Here is a 19,480-nt window from a genome sequence, read left to right as displayed (position 1 = left end):
GTCTCTGAATGATGGGTATTTGAATGTTCTGGCTATGACGGGTGATAAGTGATTGATTAATTGGCCATAATGATGTGGCGTCAGTTTTCTAGCGAAATGAAAGTGCTAATTCATTGAAAGTACTGGTCACAGAGTAATTGTGGTAGGGCTGCCTAATTTATTCTAATTTGGATTAGAATGTGAGAAAAAATATTATCTGAAAATTAACTATCTAAAGTTACCATATGAATATCATAATTTCTTAATTATTTTTTATGTGAATTTGCATTTTAAGGTGCATAAAAACGTTGTGTGAAAGGAATTCTTACACATCATAATCACCATTTCTCCATAAAGCAACATGGCTTCGAAATACCCCATTGCATTGCCTTTAGATTGAAATTTAAAAGTCCTGATGATTTCCCAGCTGATTTCTCCTTTCGCATCCTCTCTTTCACTCGCTCCTGCGCATGTCCTCTCTTATCCTGGCTCTTGGCGAAGCGGGAGTATCCCGTGTGTTTCCCTGGGTCCTGTTTTTTGTGACTAGCCCTTGCCGGCGGCGACCGTCTCGAGGATGAGGAGAGAGATGCGGTGGGGAGTCCTGGCAAACAGCTGGACACGAGGACACTTTGGCGGGACAGGACGAGAGGAGGGGTACCCACTGGGATAAGAGGACAATAGGACAATAGGACGAACGCCAAGTCGCGAATCGCTTGCAACAATGTTCGCGAAAAGCTCTTCTCTCGTCACTGGAGCAGAACAAAGTCAATCAAGGATGGAAATCTCGAAGCTGACGAGTCCTCTCGGCTTTCCTCTCCAGCTGATTATCCCATCGGCAGTAGTTTTGTTTAGTTGCCACACAGACAGGTGGCTGCATTCCCCAGGAGAAAAATTCAGGCAAAAAGAGAGCACAGAACTTCGGGTATATCTGCTGACAGGCACTTTCAGTTTTATTTGCGCGCATTATGGCGAAACAAGATTACCGAGCGAGGGGAAAGGAGGGCGGTGGTGGGGGTGCGGTATGCGGTGCTGTTCAAAATGGATTGCTCATACGCACCGTTGCACCCCATGGGAAAAAGGGAAACGGCGATTAAATGATGAGCTTGTTTTGCCCAAAATGCGAAAGCTATGATGGATATCGTTTTTGAGATTAAAGCACATATAGATGCCCACTATTAGGCCAATTAAAAAGAGTGGCAAAAAATATGTAAAGCTCATTAAAATGGCGAATACTAATCCTTCAAGCTTACCTCTGTAACAAAATGACTACGAGAGACAACTGCGTTTGTAGATGTCTAGTTTTTAAGATACATTTTATTCATATTTTACATGAGAAAATACAAGCGATCCTAGCATAATTTAATTAGTTTACTAGCTAATTATCAACAAGAATTTTATACACTTACGCAGCTACGCTAAGAATACGCGAATTTAGATCTTTCAGCGGTGAGTGGAATGTTCGAGATGAACATTCACACTCACATTCACATTCGTGACAGGGTCGCCGGAGTAATCACCCAGCAAAGGCCAGTTCAACCCAACCAGTTAATCACTTGGTCGCAAGTGGAGTACGGATAAGGGTGCGGATTCCGGATGCCCAGATGCCCGGATGCCCGGATCGGAGATACCCTCTAGTTGGGCTGCACCTCGCAGACGAAGTAGGTCTCGAAGCTGCAGGGCGAGTCGTTCCACTTGAGCCCCTTGCCATCGCGGTTCCACAGCTCCAGGCAGTTCTCCTCCTCGCCGTTCTCGTACCGGAAATTGTTGGGCTCTCCGGCGTTCCAGTTGGTGAATGTGATGGGTCTGCCGGTGGCCATCCAGAAGAAGTTGCCCTCGTCGGCCAGGTCCGTGCCGGAAATCCAGAAATGTTCGTGGCCCAGGCCTGGAAATGAAATCAAATTGATTTAATTACTCTCCGTTAAGTTGAGTCTTTCGACTGCCTGATGGAGCCAATCGAAACATCTTTGCCGTGACAAAACTCTGGTATTTGACAGCTGCACAACTGCATTCACAACAGACTACTCGATGTGCAACAACTGAAATCGCTTGCAAATCCGATCAATATGACAAAAGAGCCGGTGGCCAGCAAACAAAAGCATTTGCAAAAGCCGCAGGAATGAACCGGAGCGCACTTTCAGTGGACTTTCTAGTGCCACAATACACGGAAGTCGGTAACCGAAAACCCATTGGGAAGGGGTCGAGCTGGGGAATGGGAGATTGGGACCTGGAGCTCCAGTTAGACTTCGAGTTGGAGCTGGAGTAACGAACTCCGGTGCACTTTCCATTGCATAAATCGCCACAAAACACACATGGCAATAGAAACAGACAAACGGAAAAGTGAATGTTGCGCATTTTTGTTGAAAGCTGACCGCCGCAGGGCCATGGGCAAGAGCCACGCCCACTCACGAAGAGGGCTGAGCCTACCCTGCGGACTAGTTGATACTCATTATTACAAGCTGATTTCAAATCTGGTTAGTCTTCCTTAAGTGATTTAGTATCTTTAAATGTATGCTCCGTGGAAAGTTGAATCGTATTCAAAATGATGTTAGTTGACCAACCCCATGGCTGGGAAATAAACTTTGGCAAACAGCACTCATATGAGAAGCACCATTCTCGATTGCCTCCAAGTTCGCACCTTAATCACCTGCCAACTTACCAAAGTCACGTATGTGCTTCTCCAGTCTATCGTTCTCTTCCTGTGATGAAATGCTGGCCAGATGCATGCCGTGGTACCGGCAGTATTGTGTGGCTTTGAACCAGTTTGCCTGCAATAGAAAAACACACATAAAGTTGAACACACATCGAATTGCATTGAATGGAATTGAATTGAATTGAATTTAAGATGCATGGCAAGTTAAAGATTATATAATTGTGTTTGCGCAATCGGTTGACCCAGTTTCCGAGTCGAGAGATCTCAATCCAGCCGCCACTGAAAGGTGCCATTCAATCTCGGTCCTCCAAACGACACTTGTCAATAAAACTCGGCCAGATTTGTTGCTCCTGTTTTTTTGCGGCAGTACTATAGGAGTACATGTGTGAAAAGGGGCGGCATTGGTCACGCATTCGCATGGAAATTGAGTTTATCTCTGGATCTGGCTGGGATTGTAGCCAATTAGTGTTGGTTTCTGTATCTGATGCGGTTGGCCCATCTAAACGTTATCGGAATCGAGACTGGCATCCGAATCTGAATCTGAATTGTTTTGCGGACTACGTGGCGAATAGCCATATCCTGTTCTGTCCGCCCCCCAAAACAACATATTCAATTACCTCTAATGGACTCTGGCCATTGGTCATTAGCAGGAATGGATGGCTGCAAAAAATCATACAGTTTGCTTTGGTTTGGGGGCCATGCAACTCCCGCACATAAATCGATTACGCAACTATCCGTCCTGCATGCTGCTGCTCTGCTTTCACCTCTCTGTTTCCGCCATTAACTTGGCTTTAATTGTATTAGCCGTAATTGTGCGCGAATAAAGCGGCAGCTGCGAGGATGTGGCATCCTGCCATCCTGACATGCCACATGTGCCACATGTTGGCGGAAGACGGAAGAGGGAAGGTGTTTAATGCCTTCACTTGTCTTTCGCCTGGAAGTGTTTATTGGGCTGTAAAAGATTCATCCCGCCCCGCCGAGGAGTCAATTAGTTTGGTGTGCCGAGGTGAAACTGGGTAACAAAGCCCGCCTTGCGTCCTCTTTTAATGGCCCAGAATGGCTGTCAGGGAAACTGCAGAGGGTCAGTGCTTTGTCTGACTGGCACTGTGATTTTGGCAAGGCGAATAAAGAGCGCTAAAAGTAATTTCAAAGGTTGTCAGGGTTTCGACCAGGCTAACGCACAAAGAAAGTCTGTGCTTGGGCACAAATATTGTGATTACTCCGGGGTCAATGAATTTGAGCATAAGCAAAAGCTCATTAGGAGTTTGAAAGTCTTTTGTAAAAGCCTCTATAAGCATGTAGTACTGAACTGCTGATACTCCCACACACTTGTATAACTTAATTATATTTTGTAAAATATCAAATTCAACTCTGTGCTCGAACATTAGGCAACCGCTTTTGGGCTAATCAAATTGCAGCCCACAAACTCTGTGAAATCAATTAGGCGACTGAAGTTTACACAAAACTCAATTGAGTGGCAACAAGGTGTTGGCCAGGCTGTTAATGTCATTAGCACTGCTACCTTAGCACATACCCCCCTTTTGGCCACCCAATCCCCCTTCCCCCCTTTTCCAGTTGCCCAGGTGTGTCTCTCAATTAGTTTGATTTGATTTGCGCCTGCGTGAAGTGCAAATGACATTATTGCCAGCGACCGGCGCTGTGCGGTTGTCAGGCCTTATTTTGGCCAAAAAGAAGTTAATTGCTTCATTTGCATATTTACACGCGAAATGAATTTGCATTAAATTGCTCATATGTGTTGCATAACATTGTGGCACAGCTGAAAAAAAAAGAGCGAAAAAAAAGGCAGAATGAACGAACTTTGGGATTCCTAATTAGATATTCCCATAAACAATCGGAAAACACTTTGGAATTGATAAGCCTGGTTAATTAACTCGAACGTATGAAAACAGAAACAGAAAACAGAAATCTAATAATTAAATATTTGAACTTTCCGATCTGCGCAACGAACTTGAAAATGCTCTTGAAAGCTATTATTAGTTAATGAAAGCCGTTAAAACTCACTAATTATAATAATTTAAAAGTCGTAAAGATAATGGCAATAACAATGAATATTCATATGTAAATCCATAGATAAAGAAGAACGTTGAACTGGAATTATCATTCCTACGTCGATCTCTAATTAAAAGCCAAGTAATTTAGTTAATAACAATAAGTATTCAAATTATATAAGAGATAGATAACATTTTAAAGGCTGCATACCTATTCCAGATAGGGTAAGATCAAATAAATCGAATTAAAGTGCCAACCTTGTGAGTTTTCGAGATGCTTAAAATTTAATCGCATTGACAATTGGCTGGGCAACTGGAGCTGTTGGAGTGAGTGGGATGGGAGATGTGGTTAGAAGGCGAGGTACCGTTAGAAGAAACAAATTTGGGAATATTTATGGATTTTGGAAACGCCTGTTTAGAGGGAGATGGATGTTTATTTGTTAATTAACGAGCCAATAATTAATTCATTTCTTTGTTTATCCGCCGGCAAATTCCAAACGGAATTGCTTTATTTACACGCTCACTCAGAACCGTTCATAAACCAAAACATGCAACGAAAGTTGATTAAATATTTATTTATTTGCTTTCTGCTGTTCGCTGCAATTAAGGCGCTCAAATGTCGAATTAAAAATGTGGAGATTTATTTGTCATCGCTTTGCCATAGAAATTAATGACAACATTTTTATTATGCCAAGCAATTGAGAGATTAAAAGGTATGCGTTGGGAAGATTACATTCTGGTTTCTGACTGATACATTTATTGCATTTATTGGCGTCTTTGGAATGTTCATTAATTCTTCAAATTAGCTGGATCACCTAACATCAAACCATACTAGCCAAAATGTATAGTTCGCAAAATGTTGATGACAAGCTTGCAAATCCATCAATCCACCAATTTAACCTCTATAAATCCAACTTAACCCCTTCCTGAAAGGCTACACCCATTGATTAACTCAAGCGATATGCATCTTATTAGTTTTACAATGGTGAAGCAGTTTTAATTTTATGGCACTACCTTTAAAGTTCAAGGAGACTCTGCTGTGCAGCTTATGAATATGAAAATATAATTCAGTTTGACGTCGAACCAGTAATATGTCCAACTTTAGTATCTCTTTCTATTACTCATACGACCTGTGGACCGATTCCATAGCGGTCTTTTGATGTGAACGCCTTTTTGATGCTTTGACTAATTTGTTTTTAACACGAATAGCCGCTTTGTTATCCATTTTACGGTATCCACCCATCCGTGGCCGAGCAAGGGCCTCTTTCTGATACCCTAGATATTTTCATTCATGGACAATTTGGTTTTATGTTTCTGTAATCAGCTTTGATTTGAAACATGACTTTGGTTTACGTTCTGAGGCGAGGTTATGATATCTACTAGCAAATTGCATTGAACACGAGTTTCTACAGACGAATGGTTTCTGCCAGATCTTATATCTTTCACCAGAAAGCCCTAGTAAAAGTAAAAGTTTCATTTGCGCGAGTAAAGAAACCCAAAACCTGCTGAACAGTGTAATACTCAGAAGAGCTAAGCCTCTTGTGCCGCCCCTGCTGCAATATTCCATATGCAAGCATCTTGCAATCAACGGCAGCTGAGAAACCGGAGACTTCAAACCGGACTGCATCTCCGTTGGCCGTTGGGTCAGTTGCATTCGGTGTGTCGTCTTATGACTATGGACCGTTTTGTGGGGCGTGGAATGCGGCTCACCTTGAAGAAGATGCCCAGGTAGTAGCGCTTCTCTCCGAGCTTCAGCAGCGGCATCGTCCACTTGTTCGGCGTGTACTGCGACTCGTCCACGCAGTTGGGGCAGTCTAAAAATAGGGATCGGGAAGGATGGGGATTAGTGGCTTGCAGGAATCAACGGTCTTAACTGAATTAACAACAAAAAAACGAGGCACAAATGGGCTTCGTGACGGCTTCGACTTAAGGATAATGGAGAACCGCTTCCTTATGTTACAGGCAGAACATAAAATATGAAATATATTACAGGCCAAAAATAAAATATCAAATATCTTACATGCGGAAAATAATATCTTGAATATATTTTATCATAAAGTATCAAATTTATCTTTTGTATTTTATCATAAGGAATCAAATTTATCTTTTGTATTACTGATATGTATATATATTTTTACGTAATATTGAGCCACATTCTTTTTAGTTTGCCCTTTTGGGCTCTAAGTTTTCTTAGAGTTCCTCCTCGTTTCTGACCAACTGGAGGTTTTTGTTGGCGAATTTAAAGTTTATACAATTTTAGTAATAAAATTTCTATAAATGAAGTTTTGAATATCTGGTTTGTGTGACACTTAAAAAACGTTTGGTTAGTTCGTAAAATTTAAAGGACTTAAACTGGTTTGCTCCGCCATTTAAACGCCCAAAAACCGTTGACGCGCGATTCTTTTGGGCCATAAACATTTATTACGTAGGTTGCCTTGTGCTTGATTCTCACTTGATCGTAAGTCGTCTATAAATGCCGAAGACGAAAGACAAAAAAGAAAATGACCATAAATTATAGAGCTGATTATAAATTAGAGTCTAATTGGGAGCGAAGTTCTTTCCTGTATTCTTTCACTTTTCGTTTGACTCATCTCTATAGGATCCCTGACTAATTGGCTGTCGCATAAAACCATTCTTAATTTGTGATTTTAAGTGCCGAACGCACCTTAAACAGACATATTAGAGATCAAGTGGACGAAGACTTTAAGACTAATTGCGAACGATGGGCGAAATGTTTGTTGCCCGCCGAATTGAGTTATGAAAGTCTGTCCAGATGTCCAGATGTCAAGGGGAAACATATGCGCTGGGAACTTGTTCCTCTTAGGAAATATCCAAGAACCTGTTCGACTTGTCCCATCGACTCAAACATAATCCGACGCACAAACGGCGGTCCAAATTGAACTAGAACTCATTTCGGATTCGTGAGTCAGGGTCCGGCCAAACTTTTGTTTGATCTGAAGTATGTGAAGGTCACTTACGCTCTATGTTCTATGCGAAAGAAACCGAAACCGAAACGGTTTCCCTTTTGTCTCGTAACTGTCTTTGCGCTAATGTTTATTAATTAATCATACGCCATGTGTGCCGCTCAGCGAAGACCTTGCTGAGTTTTGTTTTATGTTGATGGCGATTGTCGAAGGCGGCTGATTTATAAAGGGGGCGTAGTGACATGCGATTCACTCCGAAAAGAAATAAATTTACTTTGGGCATCGGGCCAAGTCCGTGTGAAAACGTATACAAAAAGCAGTTAACATTTCGACTCCATCGTAAACAATGCACAAAGGCGTTTGGAGAATGGCTTGAACAATGCAGAAATTTGGCGGGAGTTTTGCTTTCTGGCGTCTTGCTATTTAACAGCAAACTCAGCGAAAAGCTGTTCTTAAAAGTGTATACTTTTACAGATAAGTTTATGATTAGTGTTAATGATAGGGGTTGGTTTAATAGTTTTATGGCGAAGCCTGTTTCATTCATTTTCAGTCTGACTTGGTGATTCCCTTAGTTGTGTAATCCAATTTTAGCGCCTCTTACTTTTAATTTAAATCCCACACTTTTACTGCATTCTGCAGTTTTCATAAGCAGTTTTTGCAAGTGTTGCATCATAAAATTAAGCCTTCTCTGCTAATTAATACTCCTCCCATGGAGACCGGTTAAATGGTTTGCCAGCCAAGCTTTTCCTGCTCCTCAAAGCCAACTTCTCTGACTTGAAACGAATTAAAGGTGCCAAATTGATTAGGATCCGAACAAACATGAAATTTGCATGCAGCTTTCATTCGCTAATCAACTTCAAAGATGAGATATTTTGATTGTTTATTAATTTTCAAAGCAAACACCATACGATGAAAGGCGATTTATCTTGACGATTATAAACCAGTTTCGAAGTGATGTATCCTTTATATTCTTAACTTTTTGTCATCATTAAACTGATATTCAAACAGATTGTCAGAGCCGCTTCCTTATAAATTAGTATACACATCTCTGCAGAAGAACAATTTCGTGTTTTATGCTAATTTATTTAAACACGCCAGCAGACAAAGAATTTGTTGTATAATTAAATGTGTTTTTGCGTGGATTTAATAGCTGTGATTAGGTTTTATTAATTTTCTGCTCTGATGGCAATTATTTAAGAAGTTGCAAAGTGAAGATTAGCTAAAACTTTGTATCTATAATATTTATGAAGGACCTCGCTACTGGCCAAGGTTTTTTACAGTGCAGTGTGTACGTTTATCATCTTTTGTTTAATCCTTATTGATTGTGCTGTATACATTTTACCCTGACCTTCATTTAAATAATTCACTTTGATTGCAACCTTAATGGCGCCTGATTTCCTCTACCAGTGATTTATATTGGATTTTGCATGCATTCATTTACTCCCTTGACGAGTTGTTTGTGTCAACGAAATGGTTTGTTTTATTGCAAACATTTCAACGGACAACAGTAAAGGCAATAAAATGCAGACAGGTGCACAAAAAGCATGTGACTAATTTCGAACCGAATGGCCAAACCAGAAAAGGCAAAACAAATCGATTGGCCCAAAAACGGAGAGAGCCCGCGATAAATTAAAATGGAATTCGGTAGCTGTCTAAACATCATCCATTTCGGCTTAAAACTCCCCCGATTAAGTTAGCTGCCCAACTTCACACATCCCAGTTAACCAACCGACCAACCAATTTGAGAAAGTGAAAGTGAGTTGGCTCTTTGCCACCGATGTTCGTGCAGGATTCCTTAAAAGTTTGCGTTATGCAATGGTTTACTTATCAGATTTTCCAGATTAAAACATACCAGCTACAGGACCAGATCCTTTGGGCGGCGATGCCAGTGTCCTGTCCAAAAGGCACAGCAGTTGGAGGGAGATTATCACAGACAGAACGAAATACTTTTGCATGTTGAATGCTTGGTTGTGGATTTGAAAATATTTGATATTTTATGTATGAGCTATAGTAATATGTAAATGTTGTTTTTTGCTCTACACACTTCCGCACACTTTTACCCTGAAAATTCCGTAAAATATCTGTAAATGCGTATCGTACAAATTTCGCTTTTGAATTTCAACGCATATCTTTCTCGGTGGCCGTTGATTATTCTGTTTCGAATTATGAATTATTTTAAATACAAATAGATGCTTATCGCATGAAATCGAAAGTTGGCTAAATGCGCAGACGGAAACTACTGATTTTGGATCGTGGTTAAACGGTGTGCGCCGGCGTGCGCCCAAACTGACCGTCGGCTGTCGAAGAACTAACTCTTTCGTCCCAACTTGGCTCAAACCAAGGCAGAATTCCGTCGGCGGTTTCGGGGGTATCTCTCTCGGAGAAGAGCACACTCTTCAGCTGGCTAACTGGTTTGAGAGAGCCCAAGATCTCCGACGCGAAGACCAACTTGTTTGCTTGCAAAAAAGAAAAAAACGATTCGAATCGAAGCCCGAAAGATTAACATCAGCCGAGATCGGCCATACGTGTTATATATGGACATGGTCAGCGTTCGGCAGTCAGCGGTCGGCGGACATTTGCGGTTGTTTGTCAAACACTTGACACAACCCCAGCTGGAGATCGAGAGCTCCAGTCGCATCTGAAGCCGCTTCGGCATCCAAATCTGAATCCGAATCCGAAGCCGCACCAAGGTGAGCTGTGACGTGAAATGAACACCAAACCTTTTATGAGAACGCTCCAGTTTAGTGGCTCGAATATGCGATACCCGACAGCCCAAGATTATTCATAAAAGTATAACAAAACCATATCTTTGCTAACTTTATGGTAGATAAATTTATAGTAGATAAATGGGTATCATCAATAGGTATCATTCTTTTGCAAGGAATCTCTTCTTCTGTTGGTCTACCCGGAAGAACTGTGCCAAGAAATACCATTGACTCACGGGCTAATTAAGTAAAATATAAATTGGCTACACATAAAACAAAAGAATTCGCATAAATCGTGGTTCATTTAACATACTCTGCAACTACCGCGTACCAGCTGCGAAGTGGAATAATTTGTAGAATTCTGGTTTCACTTCTGCGGTCTGGGGTTCTCGATTTCACCGAACTGCTCTGTTCTCATCTCATCTCATCTCATCTTATTTGATTTGATCTGGGTACTCGGATTACGCAATTTTCTCCCAGAATTGGGTGCATCTCAAATGTGGGCATCTCGAATTTGGTAGGCGAATAAACTGGGCCGAAGCAGCAAACTTCACTTCTCGCTGTTGCCGGCCAAATTTCTATGCGGCGACCTTGGGATGCAGATGATGAACTAGTTTTTGGCTTAGATTGTTCAACTCCAACTGCTTTTCATTCAGCGAATGCTGGCTTGTTTCTTGCCTTACGGTCACACATGACGTATACGCGATGTTTGTCAGCGATCACGTAGCAGTGATGTGAAGATAAACGGTGGGATAATGCAGATACATATGTATTTTTAAACGTCAGTAGGTGGGTTTTAGAGATGCAGATAGATGTTATTTAAATAAAAATTTTAAGTGAGCTTTTTTCAATCGTTAAAATAAAGCTACTGTTTTTGTTGAATACCTTATAAAATGGCAATAGCGAAAAGTTTGCGCTTAAAGCCTGAAGTTCTTTGCCAAATTGTAAATTCATTAAGTTCATAAAACACAGAGTCGGCGATTAAGATTCGGCCATAAAATTGATAGTGCCGCCGAAGGGGACAAAAACTATTGACAACTTTTTGCGGAAAATGTCAGCAGCAAAAAGGTTCAAAAATTCCAATCGCAAATGGAAAACGCAAAGAGCCAGTGGAATACTCATCTGCAACAGCCGCAGTTTGTGAAGAAATCCAAAAACCAAGTCCAAAAATCAAGTGCCAGACACTTGTTGCATTTTGCATGAAAAACAACTTTATGTTGTCGCCCGGTTGGCCTTTTTTCTCTGTTTTCAGGCTGAATACGTGTTTTAAATTAATTTTTTACCTCATTGGACATCTTGTAAGCGGCATCGCTACAGCGTCGCTGTTCTTCATGGGTGGACTAATTAATTAATTGGAAACAGGGCTTCGGTAATCAAGATACGATTCAGAGCAGCAGATTTTCAGATTTAAGTAGTTTTACTACTGAGTCGTTTTACTATCCAAAACCAGATTAAAGACGAGATCAGAATGAACATGTATATAGGCAACGAGATCATTGCTATCCACCTGAAGACAAGGCCACATGTGATGGACTTTGAGGTTCTTTGAGGTTTTTGTGCCGGGATTCACCGAAGCGAACTTGCGACGCAATTTACAAAAATTAAAAAACCTTAATTGATATTAGGTTTAACCATCATAATGATATAATAAGTAAGTGGCTGAAAACCTTTGGTCATTTGCATATTTTACCGAAAATAGATTTTGTAAAACCATTCTTGGAATCGAGAGACGCCACTGAATGTGATTCGACGCGGGTGAATCCCCCAAAAACAAATTTGCTAGGAAACCTTGATCACAGTCTACGCAATGAATGGCCTCTGATGGAAATTCAACCCTATGCTTTTACACTTCGTATGACGCTAATGGAATGGAAATTAGAAATCACCTTTTGTATGCTAATTTAAAATAAGCTTTTGAGCCATGAATGTGATAAAAGTAGTTTGTTGAACTAGATAACTCGTACCAATTTCAGTTGGGGACTTCTAAGTTTGTTTATTAAAAAAATTGTGTTCTGTATTTGTACAAAAATGGAACAAACGTGGATAACAGCAAACAAAAAGCAGTTTATTTCTCTGAAGATGCGATTATTCACTTCCTTGTTTCTCAAAACTCCCGCAAATTCTTATCTCAAGCGCCTGTCGCACTGAATTTAAAAGATTCGCTAACAAAGTATCCGCGACTAGTTCTCAACTCCCAAAAGTGGGTGCAATGTCTCCTCGAATTCAGTTTTATGGCAGCTCTTTTGTTTCACATTTTTCTCGACTCGTGTGTGGGTAATAAATTTGAATGGTTTGACGTTTAGGCGAAATAAAATCCCGTCATCGAACTACTTCTAAAGTCGTCTTGATTCAATTCGATGCGATGCGATGCCATTCGATTCGATTCGTGGTCGTAAATTTTTTTGTTAAGATTTTGCTCAGGGTTGAGTCGGTGCGAAAAAGGAGGGACGGATGGCAACCAGTTTCGACCCTGGGCTAAGTGAAATAAAAACTTCATAAATTTGCCAATTTTTTCGCCTTTAAATTGTGTAAATAGCCAGACAAAACGAGGCTCGTCTGATATGTTATATAAACACATATGCAGCCCGAGGCCATTCATCATACGCACTGTGGTCCCGGAGGCGACAAAGCGATCAGTGCTAACAAAAAGCTGCGAAATGCAAATAAATAATGAAGGAGGGCCATGCTTGAGAAGTGCGGGTAATGAGTTGGAATACTACTGATAATGGTGTGGAATATGGATATGGATTGGAGTCAAAGGGGATTAGCTATGTAAATACAAATCAAGGGCTACGATATTAAAAAAGTCAACAGTTGAGAGTAATTTCAGTGTCTTACATATACTTAAGCAGCAATGTTAAAACCCTTAAAAAACGCATAGCAATTTTAAACATAGCACTTAAAGAAATTGAAAGTAATTGTTGGAAATTCCTAAACGAGGCACACCAGAAAAGGAATCGGAACGTTAATTGTAAGTTCCACCCAATATGGAATTTTCATGAACTCGAAATGGAATGAAAATAAAGCAACTTATCACGGAGTGAATTGCGCCAACATAGCTCAAAAGCCGAAATAATTTTAAGGTATGCGATAATTGTGGTGATGCAGCTAAAAGCTGGAGCACGAGTTGGAACACAACTAAGTAATTTAAAACGGATTGATGGATGGACAGCGTGGCTAATGGCCACCAGCCACCAGCCACCAGGTAAAGTGTAGGGTTTAACACAAACGCCACGCTTGATCACTTCATCAATGGGTGGGTCAATGGGAAGTTGATTGATGGTGTTTGGAGCAGAAATGCAGGTTGTTAAATTATAGTAATACATTAAATACACTTTGCTGGTCTTCGTTTTCATTAGGGCATCTTTACTCACCATTATCGACTTCGTTCTCGCTGGGATCGCGATGGAATATGTTGCCATAGTACTGATCGTGCTGCTCCGATTCCACGCTCTGCAGAGACTCCTGCACGTCGTAGTCGAAGTCCTCTTGGTTGGCCAGCGGCTGCTGATCCCGCTGCTCCTGCACATCCTGCTCCTCTGGTTCCTCCTCCTCCTCCTCTTCCTCGCGAAGTCGCTTGCGATTGTAGCCGGACTGCCTCTTGGTGGCCGCAGCAGCCAGGCGATTCCTCTGAGCTCCTCCGCCGCTCCTCTTGAAGTTTGCGCCTCCACTGGCCGCGAATCCTCGAGGACGGGGTCGTGGCGATGGTTTTGGCTTGGGCAGGATGTCCGCGATGGTGGGTATCTTCTGGTTGGCCGTGCGATTGGGAAACAGCCGGCGCTCCAAGTAGTTGGCAAATATCTGCTGCGTTATCTGATTCTGGCGGGCAATCTCGCCCGGATCCAGTTGAGCGCCTGGAAATGGGAAATCAATTAATCACCGAACAAGTAGTCCAACATGTGGGTCACCGAAAAGTTGTGCAATACGTCGGGTATCTTGACTTTTAAGGGTAATTACATAAAGTGCGGGACTACAACCCACGTAGAGGTGTTGAAAATAAAGTAATTAAACGAAAACATAAAAAACTAAAAACCCACGACGGCTGGTTACCCTTGTGCCAAGTATCACACAGCTATATACCCTAATAGCGAGTTAATGCACTCAATTAGGCAATGAAGTGGTGACGTTATATATCAATGTTAGGGCATCATGATGAGCACGATGCTTGATGGATTTTTGATTACGTCGTTGGGGCTTCGGAGTGACACGCATACATCATTCAAAAGTCTAGGAATCAGGGGAAGCCCCTTGAAGATCCCAAGACCACCCATTATGGTGTTTGATCGTGGCTCTCTAGTTTGAGTTTTCTGAATGAAAGTGAGAAGATATGGTAATGCGGTCCCCAACCATAATCACTGGCTATTTCGCCCCACCGAAAAGTGTGTCAAGGCCGGCAAAGACTTTTACTGCCCGGCATTTAAGCGGATTGCAGCCGCTTTATGACCATTTCCAGTTTCCGCAGCTCCCTGTGATGAGCTCGGAATTGCCAAATAATTGATATAAATTTCGGTTTTATTATCTGGGCCCGGATGGCGAAATACCCGATGCTAACTGCCCTGTGATGCATTAGCCCCGCCCAGCAGTCGGCTCCTAGTTTGAGTGGCATTTTGGGTTAAATTTATCTCCGGAGGGAAAAGAGAAAAACATAAAAATAAATGAACATTTATGGCGCAGTTTACGCATTGTTTTTAATATTTCTTTAAATATATATTATCGCATTGCCGCCAAGAGCACAACATTACGCCGCAAAAAGATTTGAAAATTCCGCCCTGACATTTGCCCGTGATTGAGTGGGGACATGAGCGGCTTTTTGGCGATTTTCTTGTGGATTTGTAGGTGTTGTTTTGGGGGCTGCAAGTGTGTGAGATGTCAGGTGAAACATTAAAGCCGGATTACCGAAAACAAGGCCTCGGCTCACTTGACTTTGTATCGCGGATAATTCGGCCTTTATCTGATTGCCTTCGGCTAATGAAATTGGACTCCCTGAATGGGCGAAGCACTTGGCGGCAAATCGACTGCCAAGATCTTCATTCCGATCTGAGGTTGTTAATCGAAAGTTCGTGTCTTCGGTAATTAGGGGAAAATTGTGAGGAAACTAATTGGAAAGCTGAGTTGGGAAAGGAAAGGAAAACAAGCGATTACATAGCTTTAATATAATTTAATGGGCTTTCAGTACTTTTGGAAACTCTTAAACTCCATTACACTTTGCATTCCAACTTGTTTTCATCTGATTCAAAATTGATAAATGTTGGGTAAGAGTCAAATTATTGATGATTTATTAAGAACATATACTAATTTCGATTTAAATACACCTGAGCTGCCTTGCCAAATAACTTCAAGTTCAGTCCACTCAATGCGAGCAATTAGAGTCATTTTTCAGCCCCATCCAGCGGATGTGGGTACTTTTCAACGACTTGCCCAGAATCTCAGGTGCCTTCAAGTCCCAGCGGACTGGCAAGTCATCGAACAAGACTTTAATTTGCGCATTAATTACCAATCGAGCTGGATTTAGACTTCGACTTTGAAGTCGCCTTCGAAACGAGAACAAAAGGCCCTCGACGCACTCGAATGAGCCAGACCATTTTACTCAAACTTGGGTTCATTGTTCACTTATTGTTCCCCAAGAGCCGCAATCCTTGGCTAGTTAACCGGCATTATGCGAGATAAATTAACTGCCATTGTTGGACTCCATTTTCCTAGCGTTTGGTCATTGGATCGAAAATTTGACAGCATTTGACTGAAACGTGATGGTCCGCAAGTGCTTTAGAAGTTGTGAAGGGAACAGGGGAGTTCTGATACACAATCGCCGATCGCTGATCGCAGAAGTGCACTCAGAGAACTTTATCCAATATAAAGTAACTAATTGATTGATTTCAGATCTTTTCTTGCTGTGCAGCAGTCGATCGACGGGCATTCAATAACTTCACGACTTGGTGACCCAGTTGTGTCTCCGTGCCGATGTGTATCTATATCGGGCAACAACTATATAGCAAATACTTGGACCGGCTAATTGCCGTTCGCACAGGCCACATAAATCATGACAACTCCGATGTTGCTGAGGATGTTGGCTTTGCCTTGGGTGAAAAACGAGGCGAAACCTACCAAGGCGGTAAATCATTTCCACCAGCATGCTGCAGCATCTGAATCCGCGGCTGCCCAAGAACCGTAAAATGTATCTTTACTCTCCGTGCTGCAACTAGAGGCTGCAGTTGCAACTGCAACTATTTGAGGGCCGTGCAATTGCCGCTTGGCTGAAAAGAGGTCAATTAGCTGCGAGGAGTTGCCCAGAGACAAAGGATTTCGCAATTCCGCTCGCTAAACGTTTGTTTTTTCTGCTTTTCTGTTGTTTTTTTGCTGTTTTGCTGTTTGTGGAGCAGCTTCCACATTCCATAAAGATACTTTTTCAAACGCTTGCGCAATCGGCTTGTATTTCTAATTTCGGGTAATTACATGAGCAGCCTATGCGGCGTATACGTGACGCAGCTCTCGGGTTTCCAGTTGTGGTCAAACCTCTTTGATCGACGCACCCAAGGTGCCTCAGCCTCAGAATCGGTCTTTCAAATGCACACTTTGATATATTAGATCATAATTTACTTAAGTTGGCAGTCGTGGTTCAATGTCAAGCCGCAAAGCCCAAAAGATTTATTTATTCAATGCTGACATGTGTAATTTTATTCATGGGCATTTGGGAATACTCTAACGGAGCAGAGTATAGCCAACAAATAGTTATTAACAAATTAAACAAATTTATATTCAAATATACACATTTGTTTTATATATTGTCTTTAATACTTGCAAAAGCTGATGAATGAATTAGAGTATTCAAAAACTTAATTCGAGAAGCAAGCCTCTTTCTTATCGTGACAAATTGCCACTTAAGATGATAGGCCTACACCATCACGAGATCATTCTTACATTTGTATAAAAGCATTTGCATATTTCATAAGGCATTTGTTTTATTTTCGGACAACTTCGGCTAATTTCTGAACATCACGACTACCAAATTATAATTTCCAATGCAAATTAAAATTCTTTGCTGGACATTAAGTAACTTTGATGCTGGCTCATCGAAAGGTTTTTGAACTCTTGTTTTCAGACTCATTTGGACCCATTAATCTTTTGGCCATTTTTTGCGGGGGAAAGGTTGTTGGCACGTGCTTGATTTCTTGCGTCTTTTGTTCTGGCCAAAATGTCACGGGGTATGGAACCAAACTTTTTTTAACAAACTAACATAATGCTTTTGTATGAAACTGTTTGACGTGCTTCTTTTAAATGCGTCAGTATTTTCTGTATTTTATTTAATATTCTGAGGTCGCCGGCATTCCGATTGAAAAACAAAGTCAAGCAGCGAAGCGCATAAGTTGATAAAAATATGATTTAAACTGGATTTCTTGCCTGCTGTGTGAATATTTTGCAAATAAAAGATGGACACTGAACGCATCTACATATGTTATCACTACACTCAGCCTATATATACAAATATATAATATTTCTAAAATCAGTTGGTCTCCGACTTGAATCTATTTGATTGGGATTAGCTTGGTCAGCAGTCATGTGGTTATGAATTCCAAATCTTTAAATGCCAAATGGTGCAGGGGAAACACAATTAGCATTTTAATAACAGCCAGTACGATTTTGGCTGAAATCAGCTTTTTTGTTGTACTACATATGTGAAAATCGAATATTAAACAGTATGCAGAAATAGTAGCGATTAATATGTAGAGATATTTTATGCAAATCCGATTCTCTTTCAATAAAAATTCTATTATGATCTCTACTATTAGTAACAAAAAACCAGATTCTGACAGATATCAAAAATAAACTTTGGCGAATGCATTTTTCTATTTTTGTGCTTTGATTATAAAGCTACTTCACGGCGGAATATAACTACTATTTGAGAGTTTACTTAGGTTAAATGACATCAATTTGGCATAATATTACTTTACTTACTTACTTGGTAACTTAGTTACTTGGTAATAATATTAATTTTCCCACCCACAGAACCCTTGAAATGCCACCCACTTGTTTCCACCCACTTTAAGACCACATTAGGAAAAGGCTTGATGCGCAGCAGTCTGGCCAAGAGCGATTGTTAGTATTTGCGAATCAATTGAGAGGGCCCCTCGAAGATGTCCGTCACAGAGACCGAGAGGCTCTGACCCTGACACAGATGGCCACAATGTGGGGCACTTGGAGAAGGGGCTCAAAGGGGCCAAGTACTCACCTCTCTTATCGCGGCCATTTCCGCCTCCACTCTGGCTAATATTGCCGCTGCTGCTGATGTGACTGTTTGGGCCCAGTTGGAAGCCGTGGGGCACCTGGCTCACGGTTTCGGCCACCGGGATTGCGGTTACGGGTGTGTTGTGGCCGGAATCGACGCTGGCCAGCGAAAAGAGCACTATGAGTAGCGTGGGGCGGATCATGATCACCGATTTGCACTCTTCACGCGGATCTTAGGCACCAGCAAAAGTTGCAGTTGTAAAAGTGCACTTGACGAAACCGAAAACCGGGGAAAGCAAGTCGGCGGCTGTGGTGTGCTATAACCTGCGATCTTGAGCTGTAACTGAAAGCCAACTGACCGACGGAGGTTGGACTTTCGGGGGTCTCTAGATCTGGGGCCTATTTGGTATGCAGCTTCGCTTTCTAAATTATCAAAATATCGGGGGAAATGTCTGGTGGTATCGCTCGGATCTAGTTTTGATATTCAAATACTATGCTTTTCGCCGCCCAACTGTCAACGCTGAAGGGGCGGGGTGGCTCTCTAAATGGGGGCCATTAATTTGCGCCCTCGAATTCGAATTCGGATTGGGATTGGGAGCTTGGTGTTTGGAGCTTGAAGCCCGGTTGGGTTCGATGGCTGGTCGTGAAGGCGAACGCGGATTAAGTAATCGCCCAGATCTCCACTCAATTCACTTTCTTTCCGCTTTCGCGGCGCTCGACGAGAGCGGGAGACTGGAGCGAGCGAACTGGAGCGGATTGGTTATGTGGTCGGTCTGTCGTGGACCGATCTCAAAAGTTGCTCGCATTCGGGGCCGATCCGCCGAATGGTTAACATCTAGGCTGGGGCACCGCTTCACGATTTTCTCGGCTCTTTCCTGCGATCGCACTCGCCGTGTTAACTTACAGACTAAAGCGTTTGAACGCAACTAAAACGAGTTCCTCGCTCGACTCCTCTCCGAGCCATCGATCGGTCAGCTGGCCCGATCTGCGGTC

At 41.9% G+C, this 19,480-nt stretch overlaps 1 protein-coding gene across 3 annotated transcripts; it reads right to left on the bottom strand.

Moving 5' to 3' along the window:
* Nucleotides 1–1,302: 1,302 nt before the first annotated feature.
* LOC120449798 (C-type lectin 37Db) lies at nucleotides 1,303–19,381 on the bottom strand. 3 transcript variants are annotated; one of them, XM_039632440.2, is made up of 5 exons: nucleotides 18,492–19,381; nucleotides 13,642–14,121; nucleotides 6,349–6,452; nucleotides 2,636–2,744; nucleotides 1,303–1,861 (listed from the first exon to the last, which is right to left on the bottom strand). In XM_039632440.2, the coding sequence occupies exons 1-5, from the start codon at nucleotides 18,688–18,690 to the stop codon at nucleotides 1,611–1,613; spliced, it is 1,143 nt and encodes a 380-aa protein (XP_039488374.1). In that variant the 5' UTR covers nucleotides 18,691–19,381; the 3' UTR covers nucleotides 1,303–1,610. The 3 variants fall into 3 exon arrangements, with proteins under 3 accessions (XP_039488374.1, XP_039488377.1, XP_039488375.1); XM_039632443.2 differs by lacking the exons at nucleotides 13,642–14,121; nucleotides 18,492–19,381 and adding an exon at nucleotides 9,415–10,156 and having other exon boundaries at nucleotides 1,305–1,861; XM_039632441.1 differs by lacking the exon at nucleotides 6,349–6,452 and having other exon boundaries at nucleotides 1,727–1,861.
* Nucleotides 19,382–19,480: the final 99 nt, after the last annotated feature.

Source organism: Drosophila santomea, chromosome 3L, assembly GCF_016746245.2.
Source record: "Drosophila santomea strain STO CAGO 1482 chromosome 3L, Prin_Dsan_1.1, whole genome shotgun sequence".
Taxonomy (NCBI): Eukaryota; Metazoa; Arthropoda; class Insecta; order Diptera; family Drosophilidae; genus Drosophila; species Drosophila santomea.
Note: the sequence above shows the minus strand (reverse complement) of the source record. Positions and strands in the feature narration are given on the sequence as shown.